The following is a 22,969-nucleotide window of genomic DNA, read 5'->3' as shown; positions in this document are numbered from 1 at the left end:
AAAATATAACCACTCCTCATCGTCACCAACATGATATGCAGTGGCGATCGTTTGAATGAAAGTAGACTAAGTATGTGCCTTGCTGCATTTGTTCTATCCATTTACCTTAGAAAACCCATTTCTTTTATTTGGTATAGAAAATTCATTTTCGTTTAATGAATATTTTCATATAACGCACGAAAAACAAGCCGGCCTTCCCAGGCCTTCACCCGATCGAGCCCCTTTGAGCCGAGACCGCAGCGCCCTCAGCGGCTACTAGAGCCAACTCAATCTCCACAGCAGCCCCTCACCACCTAATTGTAGCTGTCCTCCTCTTGCTTCTTCTTTACCAGTAGGATCATCAACAACAGGATCCGCCTTCGGCTTTTCTACCTCCTCCGCTTTTCCCCTGCCATACCTCGATGCAACGTACACAAATGTAGCCGACTTCGACATACGTACTATGTTTCTCTATTGCAGCTACTTGCACGGCAAATAGTTATACGGCCAGGACAGAGCAGGGCGGATCACAGAGACACACAGCAGCCACGCGTACGCAGATGCCCTGATGCTACGAACTGCCATCATCCGCCTGTATACAACAACACTCCCACTGCGATACTCCGCTGGCTCTTTTCGCCTACCTGCTATCGCTAACCATCTGTCTCTTTATCTAGAGACAACTATGTAGAACTATCTGCTGTAATCTTTGTTCTGCTGCACACAAAAATCTTCTCGTGTAGTGACATTTCTCTAACGGCATTTCCTGCAAAAGCTGTGACTAATGGCGGTTACAGCTTCTGCTATTGCTACTAGCATTGATACGGTTGCCATAATTTTATCTTATATCTACTATAGCTCATCCTGTGCGACACTATTTGTCTCTCTTTGAACGACCTTAGCATCTGCTCGCCGGTGTTGCCGCTGGCATTGTGAAGTGCCGCTTTGTTCAATTCAACATTAACTTCCACTTCGACTTCAATTCATAGGCTGCTGTTTTCGGCCTCCGTCTGCGGTCATCTATCAATCCAAGCAGTACGATAATCTATTCAGTGCCGTTGACCCATTGACTATCCCACCGATCGACCGAGCAGCTTCCCGGTAAACGAGTGCATGCAAACCTATTATCTGCATTCTATCGTCTGGACTCATCCTTGAGTTGACCTATAATTTATGCCTCTTTGCCCCTGCTCCTACATTGCACTGTTTAATTAGTTAAAGCATGTGTGAGGTGCATAACGCCGTCCGTCCGTCTGTCCCGTGTAACGACCTGACATCAGTAAATACGAGCCCTCGGGGAGCAGTGGCTGCCCATCATCTATGCTATCGACGTTTGATGACCACATACTAGACACTAGTAACAGGTACTTGCTTCTACAGCAAAAACCGATGGAATTAAGAGGCGTGCCATATCGCGATACTACCGTACGTATATACCCTGTCCGCTTTGCTTTTTTCGAAAGCTACCTTCATTCTCGAAATCATAGAGCGTGCGTCTAGAGACGAACACGATAGGGAGCCAAAGAAGAAAGGAACAAAGCAAACCACCGACCAGCGGGAATGAATTAAGTGAATTACGTCATATCAACAAACATAACAAATGGTCGAAACAAAATTATCACAAGTACTCGAGCCGACTCTAATATGACATGAATGCGGATGCTGACTATAGAACCCCATCCCCACCTAGTTAAAAGGCACCGCTCGTTGAAGTACAATCGTCTTCATTCATCTGGCGTCACAAATACACACGGAGTGTCTTCGTCCAGAGACGATAGAACAGGACCCTCCTGCGCTCCCGTTAACCCTGCCAAGCACCGAGGACCGCAGTAGTCTGCCTGCCAAAAGAGAGATCATTATAGGTGCTAAATGAAACCTTCATTTAGGAAAAAAAATTTAGCACCGCATTGCAGCCACTGCTCACCCATCGCTAAACTCCTGCTTCTTTAGTGACAATCGACTATTTTTCGACAGTACGTAAATTGTGAATTCCCACGTATCTATATCATACTGATTATTGCGACGTAGAACGCAGATAAACAAATAGGGTAAGTTTACAGTGTTGTCGAGAGCGTACCGATTTGACACTTTCTTCGTAACTCAAACCTTGATATAACATTTAAAGCTCCTTTGTGCATCGCTTAGATTACGTTATACCCGAGCTCGGGAACTACTTGTATGTCAAAAGGCTTAGTATATATATAATATACCCATTTTTTTTTCGTTGGGAAAACTGAAAAGTAGTTCGTTAGTTGTGACGCTTCTTGCGTATATCAGTGTGGAAAAACAAAAGTATCGTAAGAACAAAGGTCTGAGGTCTGAATTATAAACCTGTTATTGTTGCACTCGTCTTTGCATCCTATAGAGATAAGCGGCTACGCAACGGAGGATAGAATGGATGCGAAATACGCTAGAAGCATAGAAACTTGAGGGGTAAGGGTGTGGTTTCACGCCGAAATCGAACAAAAAATTTTCTCCGAGTTACCGCTGATGCACAACATCATGACAGTCGTTCAAAAAGCCTTAAAGGCTCTGGAGCAAATCGAAGCCATGCGAAGACGGGTAAAAACTTCAGTGCACTATCCGACTATCTTCGAGTGCCGATCGGGGCGAGCAAGGGCGAATCTCTTACTATCCCTGTTAGTGGTACCAGGCGTATTTGCCAGCAGTGTGCCGACTGTCACAGCAGATCTGCACTCCAATAGTAATAGGTAAGAACGTATAGAAACGTAAAAAAAAGCTAGTTGTTACGAGCTACACAGTCGTGGATGCAACTTTCCTCGAATAAAGGCTGAAAGCTCTCAGCAATTATGTAAGATATGTCATAGGCGCATGCTTTTTATTGTTTGAAATAGAAAAAGCAGCAAGTATATTTTGGCACATTTTGACAGCTACTACGTTTGGCTAGGAAGGATCGTCGGAATTACATCTGTAAAGCACTATAACGAACGAGTTTAATCCCAATTACACTGCTCAATTTGGTCTGTCCTTGTTCTTCATTGACAGTGCCTCCGTTTTGGACCCGGAGATCATCTCAAAGGCCGTACTAGATGCCGATCTATCCGTGAACGCAATCAACTTAGCCGCTGAGGAGCTTCCACGGGTGTATAATGTGGGCGCAGTACTATCGCACCCGGAAGGTATCGCTTACTTTGAAGAGGCTATTTTGGACGCCATGGCCACTTATAATATCGATCTAGTCGCTAAGAGCGTACACATGAGCCTCAACCCTATTCGCATGGCTGAAAACGTTTGTGAGCAACTCATCTCACAACAAGGTAAAAAAACCATCTCCTGTAAATCAACTACTCCCCCCAAACGTAACTGCGACTTGTTTTGTTCTGAGCTTGAACACTTCATTATGGATGCAAATTGTATCTATAAACCGGATCGTGAACATGGCGGATTTTAGACGCGGAACATTCAGGTCATAATTTTCATAGGGTAGCACGAGAAAGCAAAGCAAAACAAAACAAAATATCCATATTGTATTGACATTTACGTTAGTAGCAGATCATGGGACAGTTGAATATGAAATGAAAATAACTGATAGTTTGCGAACTTATGCTTTGTCATTTCAGTCTATGCAGTGGTAATTTCAAGCCCGCTAAAAGGTGAACTTTCACCGGCCGCAGTGTCCTATACATGCGGCTTCTATAGCATTCCTGTTATTGGAATCAGCTCTCGACACAGTTCGCTATCGGATAAAGTGGGTTGGTTTAAGGAGCATTGGCATAGCTTAGCTTTGTTTAATATCAGCCAAATGTTTAATCGCTATTAGCTGTTGATTATTAAGTAGTAACAATAAACAATTCATATGTTTTCTTTTCAACAGAACTTGCACAAGACGTTCTTGCGCACGGTGCCGCCATATTCTCATCAGGCTGATGTCTGGATGAAGCTTCTCCGCCATCTGGGCTATCAGAGCGTTGTATTCGTTCACTCGTCGGATAACGATGGTCGCGCTACACTCGGACGATTCCACAGCGTCGCAGCGCAACATAAAAATGCTGTGCACGTACGTGCTTATGCGTAGTCACCTCTCGATCTGCGTTACAAAATTCGCAAATTAGTAGAGAAAAGACTGCCGATGCCAAACGATCTTAGTTATACCCAATATTTTCAACAAATTGCATAGCATACGAAAAGCAAGATAAACATGTTTTTTGTTTGTTTCAACTAGGGACATTATTATAGATATATGTATCACATCGCGAGAAAGTTGTACAACAGACATTGTTATTTATTCTAAAAATTGCGTATATATAATGATCGGCACAGCGTTCCGATTACCAATCCGACATAAACAACGTTCTATTATGCGCTAAAACCAAGTTCCTCATTTTCCTTTTTGGTTGATTCTTCTGTATCATACCAATAGATCGAGCACGTGATCGAATTCGAGTCTGGCGTAAGTGAGACGGACCTAACTGCCGCGCTGAGAAATGCCTCGAGGCGACATTGTCGCGTTTACGTTTTATACGCCGAGTAAGAGTATATATATATATATAGAGAGAGAGAGAGAGAAAGAGAGAGAACGAGAAAAAAACGGCCTTACCACATAATTTTTGATGCCAATTATGAAACTGTAGTAGTATGTCTATGTGCTTACTGTTTACCATTTATTGCCATAATGAGTTAGGCGATGCTGATCCAAACTCTGTCATTGATATATAATACACGTTACTCCCCGGATTGATGAAGTAGAGGACGTTAGTTGTCATTTAAAGTACATCGCACCATTTGTCTCATTCTGGTGCAGAGGTAGCAAAAACTATCGTACATGGTAGACATTCAATTCAGAACTTAGTATTTGGAAAATACGATTCTAAGCTGTGTGGATCTGTGACCCGTCATGCGCGCTGTCTGCAGCACCAGCGAAGCATCGAAGGTTTTCGACGTTGTCAAGAAATTGGATATGACCACTTCAGGCTATGTTTGGATCGTGTCGGAGCAGGCACTCAAGGCACCAAACTGTCCCGATGGTAAGTCGACGATACGATCGAAACAAACAAATATATCCATAAACGCGTACGAATTTTTAACCATGAAATCTAAAATAAAGTATAATGCTTCAGCTAGCAAGCCAACATTTGGTATTCGTCAACGGCCATAAATCTATTTATGGCCGTTGAAATATATTGCCAGCAGTGGATATGTAGTCATGAATCATCTACATCTAGTTTTGTATGACCCATTGACGAACTCCTCGATGTTTATATGAGGCAACGATCCGAAGCGTCGGCCTAAGGCTTTGTTGGTGACGTGATTATAGTGACACATTAGTAGGGCATTTGAACTTTGATTTTATAATCCGTTATCTGTCAATTATTGACAGGCGTCTTGGGACTAGAATTGGTCAACGCGGTGGACGAGCGAGCCCACATCCGCGATTCAGTAAACCTAATCGCCCTCGCTCTTAAGAAGCTCCAGAAGGACTCCAAAGTTGCCGCTCCTCAGCTGAACTGCAGTAATCTCGAGCACAACTGGGATGCTGGACTCAAACTTGTCAGGTTTGTTTACCATTCAACAGTCTGAAATTGTTTGCGTTTTACTTAGGTCCTTTAAATATTTCTTGTTCCTGTCCATTTATATTAGTGTTTTTAATAGTACAATTACAAATACACTTCGTCATCACAATACGACCGCTGCTTTAGCTGACCACGTTCCCATTACGTTCTCAGTTTTAGCCGCTGGCCGGTGCGAGAGCGAAGGAATACTGAATATATTTTAGCTGAATAGGTTCTAATGAATGAATCTATTAACGACCATGTTGTATTATAGACTGTTATGCAGACTGAATATTAGATAACAGTATCACCCTGTGTCAAACTGCGAGGGTTCTTCGAGGTGTTTTTTAGATAGGCATGGCATCCGGCCAGTATCTGCATCGAAACGCAGCTCATGATGCAATTAACCTAATGGCTACCTGCAATCTGTACTATTATTTCTATTTACTTTAATTTAATTTAAAGGTTATCATTGTGTGGTAAGAACCTCGACCTTAGATTGTTTCAAGGATGTTTACATCCCTATTCCAAAACAATAATATCACAACTCAGTGTGACACGTAGGAGAAGAATGTATCAAGATTGCACTTATTCATCAGTGTTAGCTGCGTTTTTATCAAGCTAGCAAATAACCGTAGCGCTTAACCATTCAAAGCAAAATTCAGTGAACTTCTCACTGATCTAGTGTTGTTTCGACTGTTACAGTATTCTTAAGGAGCAGGTGTTAGAAAGCGGAGAGAACGGCCACGTAAAGTTTGATCAGAGAGGAGATCGCCTTAATAGTGACTACGATATATTCAACATCCAACGAGTAAGATAATATAATCACTGTTGGCGTGCTTATGATTGTTCTTGTACAAACACTAATAATAGGACGATGACAAACGCTAGAACACTATCTTCCTCATCATTTTTGTCTTCAAACGCAGGTAGTTTTCAATCAGTTAAATTTACGTAGTGAATAAATATCTCTTTTTTGCATTTGTGTTTCGGCTGTCTGTTAAAGGATAAAGAGAGTTACCTAGTGAAAGTGGGCGAGTACATGTATAGCGAATACGATATGGAGATGGAACTCAAAATCAACCTAAATGCAGTCTCCTGGCCCGGAAAAGCTACAGAAAAGCCTCTTGGCTTCGTCATTCCTAAACACCTTCGGGTAGGCTTCAAATAGACTCAGTCCTGTTTGAAAATCCCACATTTTTTTCATGTTACGAAGTAAATATATAAGAACTGAATGAAAAATCACTTGATATCTGTTAATAAATAAATTAGGTGGCTACCTTGGCCGAGCGTCCATTCGTCTGGAGCCGTAAAGTTAACTCTTCGACGGAGTGTTCATCCGTAGAGATTCTGTGCCCGTGGTACAATAGGACCGCTGACACTGGCCACGACGAGGCCTTCTGCTGCTCTGGCTATTGTATGGATTTGTTGCATTTCCTCGCTTCGAAGCTAAACTTTACTTTCGACCTCTACCTCGTCGAGGACGGACAGTACGGAAACCTCGACTCGGTAGGTTGGTCGACTTGTCAAAAGTATTAATAGACATTTCGTGTTAAATTCACATATTATTTCTACTTATGTGAGTTGAAATTATATATCAGCCTATACATATATGTATATATTTGAGCTGCAGTAGATGCCAACAGTTGGTATAGGTCCATCATCAAATAATTTTCGCATGCGCATTTTTAGAATGTCGAAGGGAAACGTGTATGGACGGGTCTGATCGGAGACCTTGTTCGTAAAAAAGCTGATATGGTCGTGGCTCCTTTGACCATTACCCCTGAGAGGTCAATGGAGGTCGATTTTACGAAGCCATTCAAGTACCAAGGAATAACCATCCTAGCCAAGAAGGTTGTTCATTAGATTTAGAACTTTCTCTTCTCATGTTAGATTTAACTAATGACTATTTTTATGCTATACGATACAAATATTCATGTGACATTTATGTTGAGGGGCTCGCACGTTTATAGTAGGCCCAAGTTTCTATTCAAACTTAGCGATATTTATTTCTGTTCTACTTCCGACTCGGTTGGCCACACTAGCAAGACAAAAGCTCCACCCTGGCGTCATTCCTGCAGCCGTTCCAAAAGTCGCTGTGGATATTGGTAGTGGTTTCAGTGCACGTGGTGGCTTTGGGACTCTATTTGCTGGATCGATTTAGTCCGTTTGGCAATTACCGGGTGCTACCCAGCGAGCGCGATGAGGACGGGCTCAATCTCTCCTCGGCACTGTGGTTTGCCTGGGGAGTCCTGCTCAATTCGGGAATAGCTGAGGGAACTCCTCGGTCATTTTCGGGACGAGTACTGGGTATGGTATGGGCAGGTTTCGCCATGATCGTTGTGGCATCGTACACTGCCAACCTAGCCGCATTTCTTGTGCTTGAAAAGCCTGAATCATCACTGGCAGGCATCAACGACCCACGTCTGCGCAACCCCTCGGAGAATTTCACCTACGCCACTGTGCGAGGCAGCGCCGTCGACACCTACTTTAAGCGGCAGGTGGAACTGCAAAACATGTACCGCATCATGGAAGGCAAGAATTTCGACACGGTGGACCACGGTATACACGCACTAATGAACGGGTTGGTATATGAGTTTGTTACGTCGATTAAGCGACTCATACCATGTGATAGTATCATCACGATTATTCTTGACTATTTGGGTTAGGTAAATAGTCGACACAAAAACGCCAACCCAGTAAAAATAGGGCATCTTTTTCTATCGGCCATCTGTGTTTGCAGAAATATCGATGCGTTCATTTGGGACTCGTCGCGGCTGGAGTACGAGGCTGCGCGCCACTGTGAACTACTAACAGCTGGCGAACAGTTTGGTCGCTCTGGTTACGGAGTGGCTCTGCAAAGGAACTCGTTTTGGGTCGATAAAGTAACACTGGCCTTGCTTGAGATGCACGAAAGTATGTATTTTGGCGGCTTTTAATTATGATGTTGTTGTTCATTCTGCACACAGATTGCTCCAGTAATGGTTTCAGTTGTGATGCTTCGTCACGAGTGCTAATCAAAGTAGTCCGTTGACTGTGGCTTTTTTCGTACCTGAACTACTCCAGGTGGCTTTATGGAGCAACTGGACTCTCTCTGGATTCACAATGGAGGTCGGCGATGCGAGAGCAAGCTAGAACGGACGCCAGCAACCCTTGGACTAACGAATATGGCAGGCGTCTTTATATTGGTTGGGGCAGGAATATTCGGGGGTTTGGTGCTTATTATTATTGAGATCAACTATAAACGCTACTTGGCCAAACAGAAAAGAAGGATGCAAATCGCCAGGAAGGCCGCAGCAAAATGGCGTGGCATCGTTGAGGTGAGTATAACAGGCCGATAGGGAACGCTGCAATAGCAATGTAGATCATACACCAGACACAACTTGATGATTCCCAGTTAGGACTTAGCAGTTTCCTTAAATTATTTCAGTTACAAGTACCATTTCACCAGGCAAACTCATTTGAGTAACGGTAATACACTTGCAGTTTTTAGCTGAAATATATTCGAAATGCTCCCACTGCGCCACGAGCAAAGCATTACTTGTATTGACGTGGGGAGGTTTATTTTCTACAATGAACAAAGATTAGGAACAGCATTTGTTTCTAGTGCAATCGCATCAACCAATCACGCGTCTTATACAAGTCAATTAATTTGCAGCACCCAAGTTATTAACCAGGACGATGTGTGCACACACAACATGCACAGCTTTACTTTCGGTCCACTCCAAATCTTTCCCATTTTTTTAACGTTAATTCCCTTCAGCGGCGGAGATCTCTTCGTCGCCCGTCTCACCATCGGATAATGCTGCCATCGAACATTCAGCAGCTGCCGGTGCTCATCGGGTCGCTGGCATCCGGAATGCCGTCTGCTCAGACAGTTGTCCCAGCCCACAGCGGGGCAAGTAAACACGAAAACCTGGGTCATCAGGGTCTCAGTCGATTAAAGTCGGCCTCTACGTCGATAAAGAGCAGCCATGAAACACGATCCGATTTGGCGGATTTGCCACCACCGCCACCACCGCCTGCGCGGGTCCAGGCGACGCCCGGCACCCGAATGAACGCTTCTACGCGTTACCTCCTTGGCGCTCAGGAGAACAAGCCCGTCTCGTTTGACATTAATGTCTAATAAAACAAACCAGAAAACAACAACAACATAAAGGGAAATACATCGCAGGCAGCTCAAGACCGACAGTTACTCACAACATAATGAAAGGAATGGGTAATATATAGGTATTTGCTCTATAAAACTGAATTATGAACACATTGCCATTACAGTACTTAATTACATCACCCAAAAAATATCAAGTGACTGGAAAAGGGGGACGTTATTAAAATGATGAAGGAGGTGGTAATCGCGTTAGGGAGGTAAAATAATGAAATGCCCTGTTAGTTTGTGCGCCAACGACGGATGATCGTATCTGACTCTTTTGGTCCTGATGTTCTACGTAGGCGAAGTGTCAGACGGCTTCGCCAGTGAAGTCTTCCATAGTTAACACGATACATAAACGATAAGCATCTGCAATGACCGCTATTATATGTTAAATATTTTTTTGGATGAGAGAAGGTTCTTTTTGGATAAAGGTCGTCAAAATAAGCGGCCTTTAACAGCGGGTAGAGTTTTCGGGTTATTGATTTAATAGATGTTATTACACGTGTCGATTCCGCAACGAGCTGTACTTCTGCGCATAGAAACAATGTGATTACGAGTGACTCTTAAAAAGATGTTCGCCCCATAGCTAATATATATATGAACCTATGTCTCGGCAGTGTGACCTCAGCAGTACATGATACCACAGAGATCTGTCTTGTGTTTATACGCCAATTACTTTGTACGGGCAACGCTATTGCATTAGAACTTTACTCACAACGGATAGAATTGCGACAACAGTACTCTTCTTTAACTTACATCAGGACCAGAGTTGGAAGTCAGGGCTAACAGATTAAACTGCAATCATGTCCACCCATACCCTTGCCAGCTTTGCCATCTCCCGGTGTTGTCAATTTCCGTCCCCCAAAGGATTTCGTCGCTATAATAATTCTCAAATGATATACCACTACTAGCAACTGGCATGTAATATCGACGCGATCAATTGTTGATTGACTACACACTGCAGCCCCCAATCGTTATAGATAACGCAAATAGTTATTTCTGGAAACTTTAAGACCATTACAATGTCTAAGTGATGACAAATCGATTTCGCTATCCCGACACCAATGAGATTCTATTGGGTACCATTTTGGTACGTTAATGTTCTCTAATTCCTTCTCATTTCTGTCTGGCCATATATATACATCCTGTTATCCGTTGCTGAACGTACTAGGACAACACTCGCTATATCGTTGCCACATCATGTCCACGCTTTGGCTGACGCTAGCCCAATGGCGACGTTTTTCGTCTGCGCGGGACGATAAACAAGAAGCTGAAACAGCTGATTTTTGCAGTTTCGAAGAGTAGAAATTTGAAAAACGTTCCCATGTTTCTAAATTAGTTGTTTGTTAACGCTCGCTACCCAAGCGGTGCATTATTTGAGTGCTAGAAAAAACTTGAAATCACTACTGCATGATCAGAAGCTACAATTTATCTTTTGTATTGTACCACGATTGTTGATTATGACACTTCCTTTTCTATCGAAATATCGCAAGCAAGCTCCAGCAGTTTAGTATTAAGCAAGTCGGAGCATAAAAACCTGCTAGAGCAATACGAACGATTGTTATTCATTCCGAAACACGTCAATTTTCCAGGCGAGTAAGATTACCTTAAACTCAGCAGGCGGTATAACTCAGGCAGCTAGTCTTTTACGACGAAAACTTTTTAGCGCCTGGCAAATTATTTTATTAGGTAAAGTAAGGTTAAAACATTGAACCAGTTGGGGTTTCGCGCTCATCATTAAGTGCAAGAGCTCTTACTCATAGCAGATCTGAGATGGGATGGAGTGGGATGGGGCGCCGTACTTAGAATACTGGAGGATAGGGTCTAGGCAAGCGATCTAGAAATATGCTCAAACGCCTCACGAATACGCAGTACTTGACTAGCTGCTCTGTTTGTTGAATAGGCAGATTACAATGGAAATCAAAGCTTTTTTTTTTTTTGAAACCATGCGGTTAATGTGTCCTGAGAAATGATGAGGTTCAACAATTCCAACATGGACTCTTTCAAATCCTTGTCTTAAACCGCCGTCGAAAATAAATGGTTTGAATGAAGGCCCACAACCTCTCGCAATTGTGCTGATGACTTAGTCAGCACATAGTTTAAGCCCGTCATATATATACAACACGAATAACTAAACACAGATTATAATACGCTTAGATTAGAAAAAGATTATAATTGCAAGCAACCACAAACAAAATAAGGAAATGTATGAGTGACTTGGTTATGCCAGCCGTTTAATTTCTGACCTCTTCAAAAACCTTCGTGAGAAGGTCTTGTGTCTAATATTTTGGAAATTAGTTCGCACCATTTTTTTTTTGCATACGGCCAGAATATCTACATATATATAATAAATTATCGATGTTACAATTCAAACTCAGTGTGATTATTTTTCGAAAAGCGATGGCATTATACACAAAGTTGAACATTGTTAATGCAGATTGCTTCGTTCGAGGGCGAACGAGAAAGTAATGTTAACGAAGTGGCGAATGTATCAAAGAAATAAGCTAGATCAAGCTGTTATGGCTGGTATTGATTCCGATTAGATGTTACTGCTACTGCTACTACTATTACATCTGGATAAAATTATAATGTCTAAAATAAACTAAAGCACCTAAGGTAAAAAAAAATCAAAAGACCGTGTGTGTGTCATGATGATGATGCCATAGTAATGTACTTGTTTTATGCTTTAGGAAACACATGAGGCGGTTTAAGCGTCGAACCGGATGAAGGTACCTCGTTCCTTATTCTAAATCGTAATCTGCAAATTGCCAGATGTGCATTGATACACGTTGTAGAACATCACGATCAATACATGACGTTTATATGAAGAACCTCTACAAGATTTTGTATGTTTCATAAAGCATTTTCTATCGTCTTACGTCATTGAGGTAACTTTGTGATGAACATGAAGATAACAATTAAGTTTCAGAATTTTCAAGGTCGGAAGCAGAAAGAGGCGTTGCAAAAACATTTTAGTTATATAATTGCATATTTGTCCCTGAAATTCCATGCAAACGTCAACTTTGTGGGGCGCTTAATTTTGTTCGACAATTATTATTATTACCAGTTAATGTGTTTCTATTAAAAAATTGTCTATTGGATACCATCTTTGCCCATTCAAAACCAAAAACGCTTTTTTTGAATGAATATCTACAGTGCCAAAGTTCGTTAAAAATAGGTGGAGTAAACCGAACCGCATACCATGGGCCATCGCTGGACAAGTTAAAGGTAGAAATTAGTGGAAGACGGCCGTCGTTGACAAAAAAACGTTTATTTTACTACGACATCGTACTTCAGTGGTCGCCATGAAAGACTACACAAAATATTATTAATATATTATATTATAATAAAGAATTATTTGATTCCTTAACATATTTAGTAGGTCTGGACCCCAGTGATCTTTTTCTGGGTCGCAGTTCCTTTGGTAGATGCGAGGTTTTCAACGAATGAAGAGGCCAGGTTAAGATGCTACTATTTGCTTACTGCTTGGACGGACTAGATGGAAGCATTGCTAGAAAAAGTATATAGTTTTTCAAAAAACTGGACTGTGAAGCAAGGATAACTTGTTAGGCTGGAAACTTTGCAGACTGCTTAATATACATACATATCTACAGTGACAGGTTAAAACCATAGTTTGTTGGTAATTTTGCCTCATATGCTACAGTCGATTTTTTTTATAACATTCATCCGCATATGTGTCTGAACCATATCCACTTTAGTGATCACATCATAAGGGCGTAGTACCTTCGTTTCACTGCAAGTATTGTACAAATGATTCCGTTTAGGTAGCCCTAATAGATAAGTCGGTAGATTAAATGTAGTCTGTACACTGTGTCTCACTCGCATAAACTGTGGAGTATTATTCCATACTTAGACTAGGAACTTTTACTTTTATAAACGTCGAAATATTTTTAAAATAAATTTCCGTAAGTCAGTAATGGTTATAGATTTTTTTAAACCTGAGTTATAGTTAGTTCTCCGAATGGCTTTAATCGTATTTTGCTAAGACCAGGGCGTTGACATGCTGAAACAGTGCACGATCACAGCAGGCAGGTAAGACTTCAACGATGATTTCGGTGGCTACTTTTTTGGCCTTTCTGGTCGAATATACGCGGAATCGTACTGTTTCTCATGCTGCAAACTTTCGAGTAAAAAGGACGTTAAAGTTTTTTTTTTTTTTTTTTTTATAAACTCGAAGTCGAAATTAGTTCAAATACTTGCTTACTCAAAGGGCTATGTGCTTTTATGAGATTAGAGCCGGCGCCTCTTGGGCGAATACCTCGTAATTCGAATGGTGGCAGTTGATCATTTCGTAAAGTTCTTTCAAATAGTATAACAATTCATGGACTTGACTGAAAATCCATTTCTAATCTATTTACCTACCATTATTATTCCTTTATAGTTAGTTATAGTTATTCCATATAGTTATATTATACCATTATAGTTCCCTTGAGAGAGTTTTTCAAACGGTGGTAAACGATTCGACTTAAGCATCAGATGATAAAGCTCAGATAATATGGTTTATCTAATCTGCACATAATAGAATTTTACTACCACCTCGTCTAGGTAATTTCGCGTTAATCCAAGATTTTGTATAGCAATCTTAGACAACCGTGCATTCTTAGCTACTACACTGGAAACAGTTCTACCGAAAAACGTTGCACCTTCGGCAGAACACTTGTAGGATCATTCAAAAAGCCCGCCACTATGGATTCGGCGTTACTTAAGCGCACGCGACAGTCTAGGTTGGAATTCAACCGTATACATATTGTTTTGATTCGTTGTGGACGAAACTACTCGTCTGAATTGATGCCTAGCAGCTTAAATATTGACTGGTAAAATGCAGAAACCAGTTATTTCGTGACATTAGCCACATACTGTGATACTGAATATGTTAAATGCATACTCACGCAATGTCAATTCAAAGTATATCCTATAAATCCGAAAAGCTTTATAATTATTACAAATAAATTAAAAGTTGAATAATATAGCCGAATTACCTATAAGGCAGAATGAATGTAAGGCTTTCTCACATAACTAGAGATGGGTGTTCTATGGTTTCAAAAAAAAAAAAAAAATTGTCAACAGATCGAAGTATCAAAATAGCTATAGAAATGGCATTTTATCTTAATTAACGCTTATTCTTTAGAAGCTAACAAAGTAGGAGCACTTGTGTTTGGCGCCACGGTCGATTCAAGTGTATATTTCAGACAAATTGCATAGACATTCAAATATGAAGGTTTCGAAAGTACTTGAAATTTTTGTTTTTGGAGCATCCAAGTACCACTCAAACTTGTGGTGAAATTTATGGCGTACGTTCATTCAGTTCACTTTCGAAGTGGTGGTTTCAGCATAAAAGACAAGGCATGCGTATGTTGACTATGAGATTGCCGAAATTTCCACTGTATTTGATTCGAGTCCACGTGTAAGCCAAATTGAAAAATCACAGGAGTATCTAGCGTCACCGTTCAAAGACATCTAGAAAGCCACCACTAGAAAAATTGAGCAAACAGCTGGGTACTTTTTGACTAGAAGCATATGCACACGACCAAGCATTTTCGAAAATTAAATGAGGATAAGTTTATCTTTGCAGAAATGCTTACAGGTGATGGGAAATGATAAGATTATAGTAATGTTACTCCGGGCAGGTTACGGTGAAAGCATGATAATGTTTTTTAAAAGGGAGTGAAACGCGGACCCGATCTAAAGTACGCAGTGCTGTAAATTTGATGGGAAGCGTTCGTCTATGCTCCCTCAAACGATTAGAGATTTTTCTTCGTTAAGTCTTACGAGCAACTCGACAGCTTATGGCAATGCATGAAAGAAAAGCGTCCGGTCATGTTTTACTGTAAAAAGGTCAGCCTCACATGTTTTTGCAAAAATTGTCAGAAATGAATTGGGATAGCTTACCTCACCCAACTTATAACACCGACCCTGCTCTCTTAGATGATTTTTTTTATCCTTCCAAAACTTCCTTAATGAGAAAAATGTTATATACCTCAATTTTTAGCAGTTCGTCGTGAATAAGAATATTAACTTTTAGAAAAAAAGGAAAACCTACTTAAAATGTGAGCAATAGTCATCAGTAATAGCTGCCACCAGATCACTGATTGAAGTTATTTGAAAATTGACTATTTTCATTCAAAATTAAGTGAAATTGATACTTCCTTATAGAACAGCTCAATACAATGTGTACCTAAGGTAGGCCATGCTTGTGTTTGGTTTCGCCGTTCAGGGCAACCGTTAAATCTTACATATACATACTAAACATAACTTGTATATACTTCAGAGCGTGGCTTTTCGACCCTATAGGCACCTAATCCTATAGTCACCCAGATAATTTAGTTTTTATATGGTTCTAACAGACTCATCAAAAACAACAAGGATTTTTCCTATTTGCCAAAGTTGGAGAAAACATTTCTACTGCCTTAAGACTTTTCTCTCACATAGAACGGTACTATTAATTCAGCTATATCTAGGAGCGATACATGTTCGCTATGTTCGACACTTCCGAATCGTAAGTAGGTGCGTCGTCAAGCGTGATCTGTATTCAACTAGTTGAAACACATCAACTCTATAACAATGCGCGACAGTCAGACTGTCAGGATCACAGAAACACTGGAACGCCTTCATTAATTGCCTAGGAGATGCACGGATGGTACTTGAAAATACGGATGGCGGAAACGATTGTAGGGCATAAGTGCTAAAATTAAAGTTCATCACAAATCTGTGGTAACACTGATGGTCATTAGTAGGGGAATGGCTGCTTAAAAAGTCATTTTTCGAACATAAAAACCACCTCACACACAAATCCATGTCACACGTCAATATATTTGAGTTTCCTTTACGCGGATGTCCATTGAATTGCAATGCTAACTTAAAATATGAAGAATAGAAAAAAAAGGCGTAACACACAAATAATGTAGTTAATCGCTTATCCACCCTGATAAACTAGTGCTGCTTCGAACGCTACCGTATTAATATCCTGGTAATGTTTCAGAACGTTTTCGGTTTACAGAACATATCTATTGCATATATTTGTATAAGGACAGTTCGTTAGCGGCAGGTGACAATCTTATATGAAGCACCTTCGTCCTAACATCGTTTTTCATGGCTGAATCTCGTGATGTCCATGGGTAAACTTATACTCGGCCGCCTATAACCAGCATGCATCTTACGTTGTACTGCTGTTTGAACTTCAAGGTCGTACACCAGTCGCGCCTCGTCTTACTGAGACGGGTAACTGGCTAGTAAACTTTTGATAGATAAACAATAACAAGATGTTTGTTTTTTACATCCATGTATTCGAGATTAGTCACTTGATTTGCTCATCAAAGACGGACTTTGAAATAATTTTAGACAAAACGGTTAACGATAGCCCAGTAATGATTTTAGCCTGTTTCAACAATACGAGTTACCTACAGACAATATTTCAGGCCTCACCATTTTTAGCTTACGTGTAATGTAACAGAAATTCCTATATATAGTATATCTTCGAATTCACGGAAAGAACAATTTATTTATGAACGCTATGCAACACACCCGAGATGCCTTACCGCGAAGAACACTACGCGATAAGGATAAACTTACCTCTCAAATGATTTTTCATTGGATACCTGCAACCCTCAATAAGGAAGCAAAGGTGGTCTTATAGTCCCAAAAAAGTAGGTTTGCAATAAAAAAACGATAGGCACATATGTTATACCAGCGGCAAAATATAGGGAGGCCCACATTTACTCTACCGCACAGATAATGAATGTGTTAATAATTGGACGATGGCCGAGTCATAACACATTCACATTCAGATGATCATAAACGGTGCACAGTCTGTTAATCTGTCGGTCCACTTCCTCGCCGAATACGTTTTTTCAAGCTAAAATCAGTTTAGAAAGAAAAATTTACATCAAAGAATCAACGCTAAAGTAGCTAATGCAACTGGCTTTGTTACATAATATTAGCACAAAAGTAAAATTTTGATACAAGGGAAACATGCTGTAATATCTAACGAAGGTACGGCCGATTTGTGTTCAGAAATGTTATTTTGTAGATTTTGAATAATTCGAAAGTGTTTGTGGCCGTCATGATGTTCCCTCAACTTCTTTGCTATTTAATGGGAACAGCTAACTTATATTAGTAAAATTGCTTTACTAGAAGTTAGGTACACAAACGTAGCCTTTGTGGAATGTAACATTTGAAGCCAGGCGCTCTGCGCTGAAGTTTATATTAAATATATGTGCTATTGCAATACTGCAGTGATTGAGGATCTCAACTTCAACTACTAGCCGCATTTCAGTTATATTGGTAGAGTATATAGATCAGTGATAATAATAATAGATCACTTCTTAACTATTCTAGATACTCAATGTTTTGACATTATCATCATAATATAATGAACACAATGATCGTGTATTTTCTTATTACGTCTGCAGTCTTAATCTCGAGCGTTTACATAGATTTCTGTTTTTGCAAGGAGTCTCCGCATTTTTTTAAACAGGACGGGATCCATCCTCTATATTTCATTCTAATCAGGTAACCGCCTAAGAGTTCAGTTTCTTCCTGCCATTTTTCTTTTGCCATATTTGATAATAAATTCTGGGTTTCTTAGAATGTTTGTCATACGAGTTAACGAATCAATAGAATTTGAAACACGACTCCATGGTAAGGCAAGGTCCAGAACTCTTGCTTCTTAACTAGTGTTATGCTTGTTGGGAAACCTTCGACTAGAAAGGGGCCAGAGTATTGTAAAAACTGAATTATCGCATATTTATTTTACCGAAAACATTTTATTTTTATATTCATACTTGCGGTCGTTATTTCGGTTAAGCACAAGGTCTGTTATTCAACAATGGGGTCCCAAGCCTGAGTGGCAACGCCATACTGGTTCTGCTTTTTGCGAGATATAAATAGCTCTGCTTACATTGGCCTCTACCGTAGCTCTGCTTACGTTATCGCCCCACGAGTTCTTTACGATCCTCAAATTTTGGAATTTAAAAATACCGTAAGACTTGTACCGAAGCCTCCAACACCAACAGAATAACAATTATTTAGTTAGCGATGCTTTAATGGTTGTAGATGAGCTATGACCTGTTAACTATTGTTAAGGCCTGTTATCTTTGTCCTTGAAACAACACTCGTTGCACCTTAACGTATAGTTAATTAAATAACCATTTGTCCACCTAAATAGTATCGTAGCCGACAGCCAGAACACCGGCGTGCAGAGATTCAGAGGAGCAAAAAGGCTCATCATAGGGGCCTGAACTGTACAGCTAGGGCGAGTCTTGGGGAGCACCTTGTCGTTCTGGGCAGTAACAACAACGTAGCCAATTAAAATGGTTGCGATGAAGTTTTGATTGAGTGGTGTGCGAATAGCTCTTCTCGGTATCGAGTTTACCTTTACCAATAATGTAGTGGAAGACCTTAGCAATAAGCCCGCCGTTGCAGTCCGGGTTGCCTTACGAACCTTAACAACCGATAGGCTGCTGCTGCTGCTGCTCCTAGAGAGAGACAATTTTCCTTATTTCGGCGAAGTGCTGTCTCTCAGGAGAACCGTTGGTCAAGAAAGCAGATCAAGAGGCACACCGTTCTTGACGTCGGTGATGTAGCCTCCTTCTACCAGTTGACCTTAGTGGGAGGTTTAACAGGCTCGAAGTTTCATTGCCGGAAGCGCTGTTTACTGTACAGGAAGGACTCTCCATGATTTATACTGAAAGTTAACCATACTTTAAATAGATTCCAAAATAAAATGAAACTTGGAAAAAACTGTGAATAGGCAACCTAAGCGTTGCCATGAAGGAAAAAAGAGTTAAAGATTTCTAATACAAAGGCGGCAAGTACATTTGTTATTATTGATTCACAGATTATTCACAGATTCATGATTATTGTTGATTATATGGACTGAGTGCACTAAAAATGAGGCTTTTGAGAAGTTTTGATTCAACATGAAACAACAATGAATAAGCTCATTTTGGACAAATTGCAGATGTGTGATGTCATACCTTAGATGGCTTAGCACTTGGAAGAGCACCGGTTAACTTAAATCCCAGGCGGTACGATGTAAAGCTTAAGTTATGACAGAGGTTGTATCCGTTGATGCGTTTGATGAAATTTTAAAGATACCAGTGGTAGAGGCGTAAGGCTTTCCGCGAACGCTCATCGGCGGCTCAATTAGCGTAGAGGTTGGCCACAAAAACGCCCCTCCGGCCGAGAGCGATAGTAAAATCGAACGTGCTAAGGGACATCAGTTGTGTCACTTCGTCCTGCTTTTCTTATCACGTGCTTTTCTATAAAATTAGATGAACTAAAAACATTTCTAACAGATTATAGCTTTACTTACACAATTATCCAGAAAGCTTGCCTTTTTTTTACTCTTTCCATTGATATGGCGAAGTTTAATATGCTCTAAGCTGGCGGTTGGCATTGTAATCGAGCTACCGTTATCTCTTTTTGATAAAAGCGGAGAAACGCTTTTAATAGGCTTAATCTTAGACACAATCCTCTACGAAGAGGGAATCGACAAAAATCGTCTCGGACGGTGTCGATGGGCCTCTTCTTCTAGCCTCCGCTACGGGGACGATTGCTGCTAATTCATGATAGCCACGTGTGGTGTTTGAATTTAACATCGATTACATGACATGCGTTGACAAAAAGGGTTAAGAAAAAAGAATGAATTAATGGTGTAAAGTCGGTGCTGACTTTTGTCAAGATGATTAAAGTGGCTTAACCATGACGTTCTTACGCTGACGTGCTTGTAACACGTAGAAACAAGTAACCTAGAAAAAAACATTTACGTTTCGATAGTGACAGTCTACCAGCTACACCAAAGTGAAAGATGATAGTGAACCGGTTTCTGGCTAGCAGAAGATCAACAATATTGTCACTGCCTTTTCCACTACACTGTCGGGTATATTCAGAGGCATCTTATGAATATCGATACTAACGACCTTTCGTTTTTCTAACTATAAAATTGTGTTACTATGAGAGTCTATCTACAACGCCAGTAGAAACAACCAGCAACAACAAAATTTAGGAAACTAACCAATAATCGTGCTTTGAAATTTATGACAGTATTAGTATCAGGCACTTTACCATATATTAGCACAAACACGACAGTCAACAAGCCCCCTTTGAAATTTGACGACTGCATAAATAAAATATTCTAGCTGGTATAATAATTCCTATTGTTGCTGATTGAAGAAACAAACTGCGTTTTTCACAGGAGAGTTTCTATTTATATGCCCATAAATCGGTCTTAGATAGCAGAGTGTGTTGAACAGTTATTCGCGTATAACTATTAGTTCCCTATTATAGGAGATCGGCAAGTTGAGATACTTGTAATAGGCACACTGGAGCGTAAGGATATTTAAGTGGTTCTCAGTGATGCTCTCACACAATGGGACTCAATGAGAAATAAACACCTATAATGCATCAGGAAGTAAGCTAACAAGTTAGTAGCTAGACTCATGCGTGAAGTTACGCGTACTAATTTCCGCTAGAACACCGGACAGGATATCGAGCTGAAAAGACTCTCAACAACGGACGGAAAGGTATTCAGTGTCTCTGTACACAAATTACACTACCACAAAAGGCGTGTCGAAATCGTAGTTGGTTTAGACAGAACAAGCTTCTTTAAGGATTCAAACATTGCATTGCATGCATTTTCAGATCGCCGCTATACAGTATGCATCATAGTTATCTGTTAGTACTTTAGAAGTTTCATAGGTGTGTTGATTGGTAGTACAAATTATCCGCAAGGATGAATTTATCGTTAGGGGTCGACATATGCTTTATTCAAAGTTTTGTGAAAATAGTGCCAATATTTACATGTTTTTTTTCATGGCGCACGGGAAACTTCCTACGGAAATAAGCTAACGACGCAGTTTTTCTCGATAACTTATAATAAAGCTTTGCTGCTAGGTCTTGTGGTTATTTTTAATCTTGTCGGGGTTAGTGTCTTCAAACTTAAGATACGTCTATTGATACTCTCAAGCGACTGCTGGGTAATGGTTCTGAAGCAAACGCTTACTCATATAAGCACTTGAAGACATCCCGTATTTCGAACACTTTCAATCCTCTCCAACTTGGACACCATAGAGACGCTTTGTATAACACCGGTGACTCAACGTATATCTTGAATAGTTTATTCGTAAAGCTGGGTCTTTTAGAACAAATGCGAGTAGAATGCGGTTTGATGATTTACGTATTTCAAAAGTAACTGTCGTAGCAATTTATTGGAAGTTAAGAGCTATTGTAAATAAGTTGGGTGGGCCAATGAGATGTACTCGATTCCAAGCGTGGAACGACACATCTCCAACCCCATCTTGGGGAGTCGGCCGAATCTTCCAACCCAATTTAATAATCTGCGCTAAAAACTCATGTAAAGTTTTTTGTGGCAGAAAATCCCATCATGTTTGTCGACTTTTACGTCATATACATAAATTATCATAAATACAGATGGGGTAATGGACCTTACTGAACACACTAACGTAAAAGCTGAGAAACGTTTGAATCCATTTAATCTATCGATTATTGAAGGTGAACTGAATAAGTGTCTTTAGAAGCCTGGGAAAAGTGCGAAGGCTGACTTAAAATCAAAGTACATAACGCCGCAATATAAAAACATGTTCATGAACCTTACCTATCGAAAGCACGTTTTAAGTAGCCGTGGATCAAAGCTTTGTCTCTGTTTGTAGGCAAGCTGAACGCCGTATATCAGCGTATTTAAAATTTTTCTTCGTGACACACACATTAAGTAAAAACTTCTGTTCGGATAACACAAACGTTTGCATCTGCGTAGCGTTTAAAATAAGCCAGTATTTTTGATGTCTGAGCACGGGTCAAAATGGCGTCAAAATTTATTTTCTACTAACGAGTAGTCATAATAGAAAGTTCAGCCTATATTTTGAGGATCAAAAAACACTTGAAAAGTCTGGTATTTTCTTCGAAATAAAGTAGGTGCTTATCGAATGAGCATTGAAAACATAATAAGTCGATTTAATAGATTTTTGATATCTTTACGAATGCGTTTCTAATTTGTAAGATCTCTGTAAGAGTGACCTTTTTTATCCGTTAATATTTTCAGCTGGGGATCTACTAGATGTATTTTTTCTGTCCCTTTCACAATACCTATGCGAAGTTTTTATGCAACAGCTTACACAATATACTATTTGTTTTGATAGCTCCTCTTTAGTATCTTGCTGAAAATTGTTATTTTGTCCAAAAATCACGGCGTGCCATTGATCAGAGGACTAATTGTAATGAGGTTTACAAGGATGTAACTGCCATAAAAGTGTTCGAAGGTGTCTTGAATGAACCTCACTTCGAATATCGTCTT

General features: G+C 40.3%; 2 protein-coding genes across 3 annotated transcripts; one reads left to right on the top strand and one right to left on the bottom strand.

Moving 5' to 3' along the window:
- The first annotated feature begins 321 nt into the window (after positions 1-321).
- LOC111247344 (glutamate [NMDA] receptor subunit 1-like) lies at positions 322-12,012 on the top strand. 2 transcript variants are annotated; one of them, XM_022798146.2, is made up of 16 exons: positions 322-2,027; positions 2,345-2,690; positions 2,986-3,257; positions 3,561-3,688; positions 3,815-3,997; positions 4,361-4,467; positions 4,852-4,964; positions 5,318-5,492; positions 6,195-6,300; positions 6,496-6,645; positions 6,762-6,998; positions 7,182-7,343; positions 7,535-8,073; positions 8,233-8,405; positions 8,556-8,809; positions 9,253-12,012. In XM_022798146.2, exons 2-16 carry the CDS (start codon positions 2,470-2,472, stop codon positions 9,613-9,615), a joined length of 3,183 nt encoding a protein of 1,060 aa, XP_022653881.1. In that variant the 5' UTR covers positions 322-2,027; positions 2,345-2,469; the 3' UTR covers positions 9,616-12,012. The 2 variants fall into 2 exon arrangements, with proteins under 2 accessions (XP_022653881.1, XP_086839943.1); XM_086983817.1 differs by lacking the exons at positions 322-2,027; positions 2,345-2,690; positions 2,986-3,257 and having other exon boundaries at positions 3,566-3,692.
- A 6,390-nt stretch (positions 12,013-18,402) lies between these two features.
- LOC111246412 (cathepsin L-like peptidase) lies at positions 18,403-20,056 on the bottom strand. The gene is made up of 3 exons (XM_086982741.1): positions 19,973-20,056; positions 18,818-18,905; positions 18,403-18,551 (listed from the first exon to the last, which is right to left on the bottom strand). Exons 1-3 carry the CDS (start codon positions 20,054-20,056, stop codon positions 18,475-18,477), a joined length of 249 nt encoding a protein of 82 aa, XP_086838867.1. The 3' UTR covers positions 18,403-18,474.
- Positions 20,057-22,969: the final 2,913 nt, after the last annotated feature.

This window comes from Varroa destructor, unplaced genomic scaffold (genome assembly GCF_002443255.2).
Source record: "Varroa destructor unplaced genomic scaffold, Vdes_3.0 BEIS01000003.1, whole genome shotgun sequence".
Classification (NCBI taxonomy): Eukaryota; Metazoa; Arthropoda; class Arachnida; order Mesostigmata; family Varroidae; genus Varroa; species Varroa destructor.
Note: the sequence above shows the minus strand (reverse complement) of the source record. Positions and strands in the feature narration are given on the sequence as shown.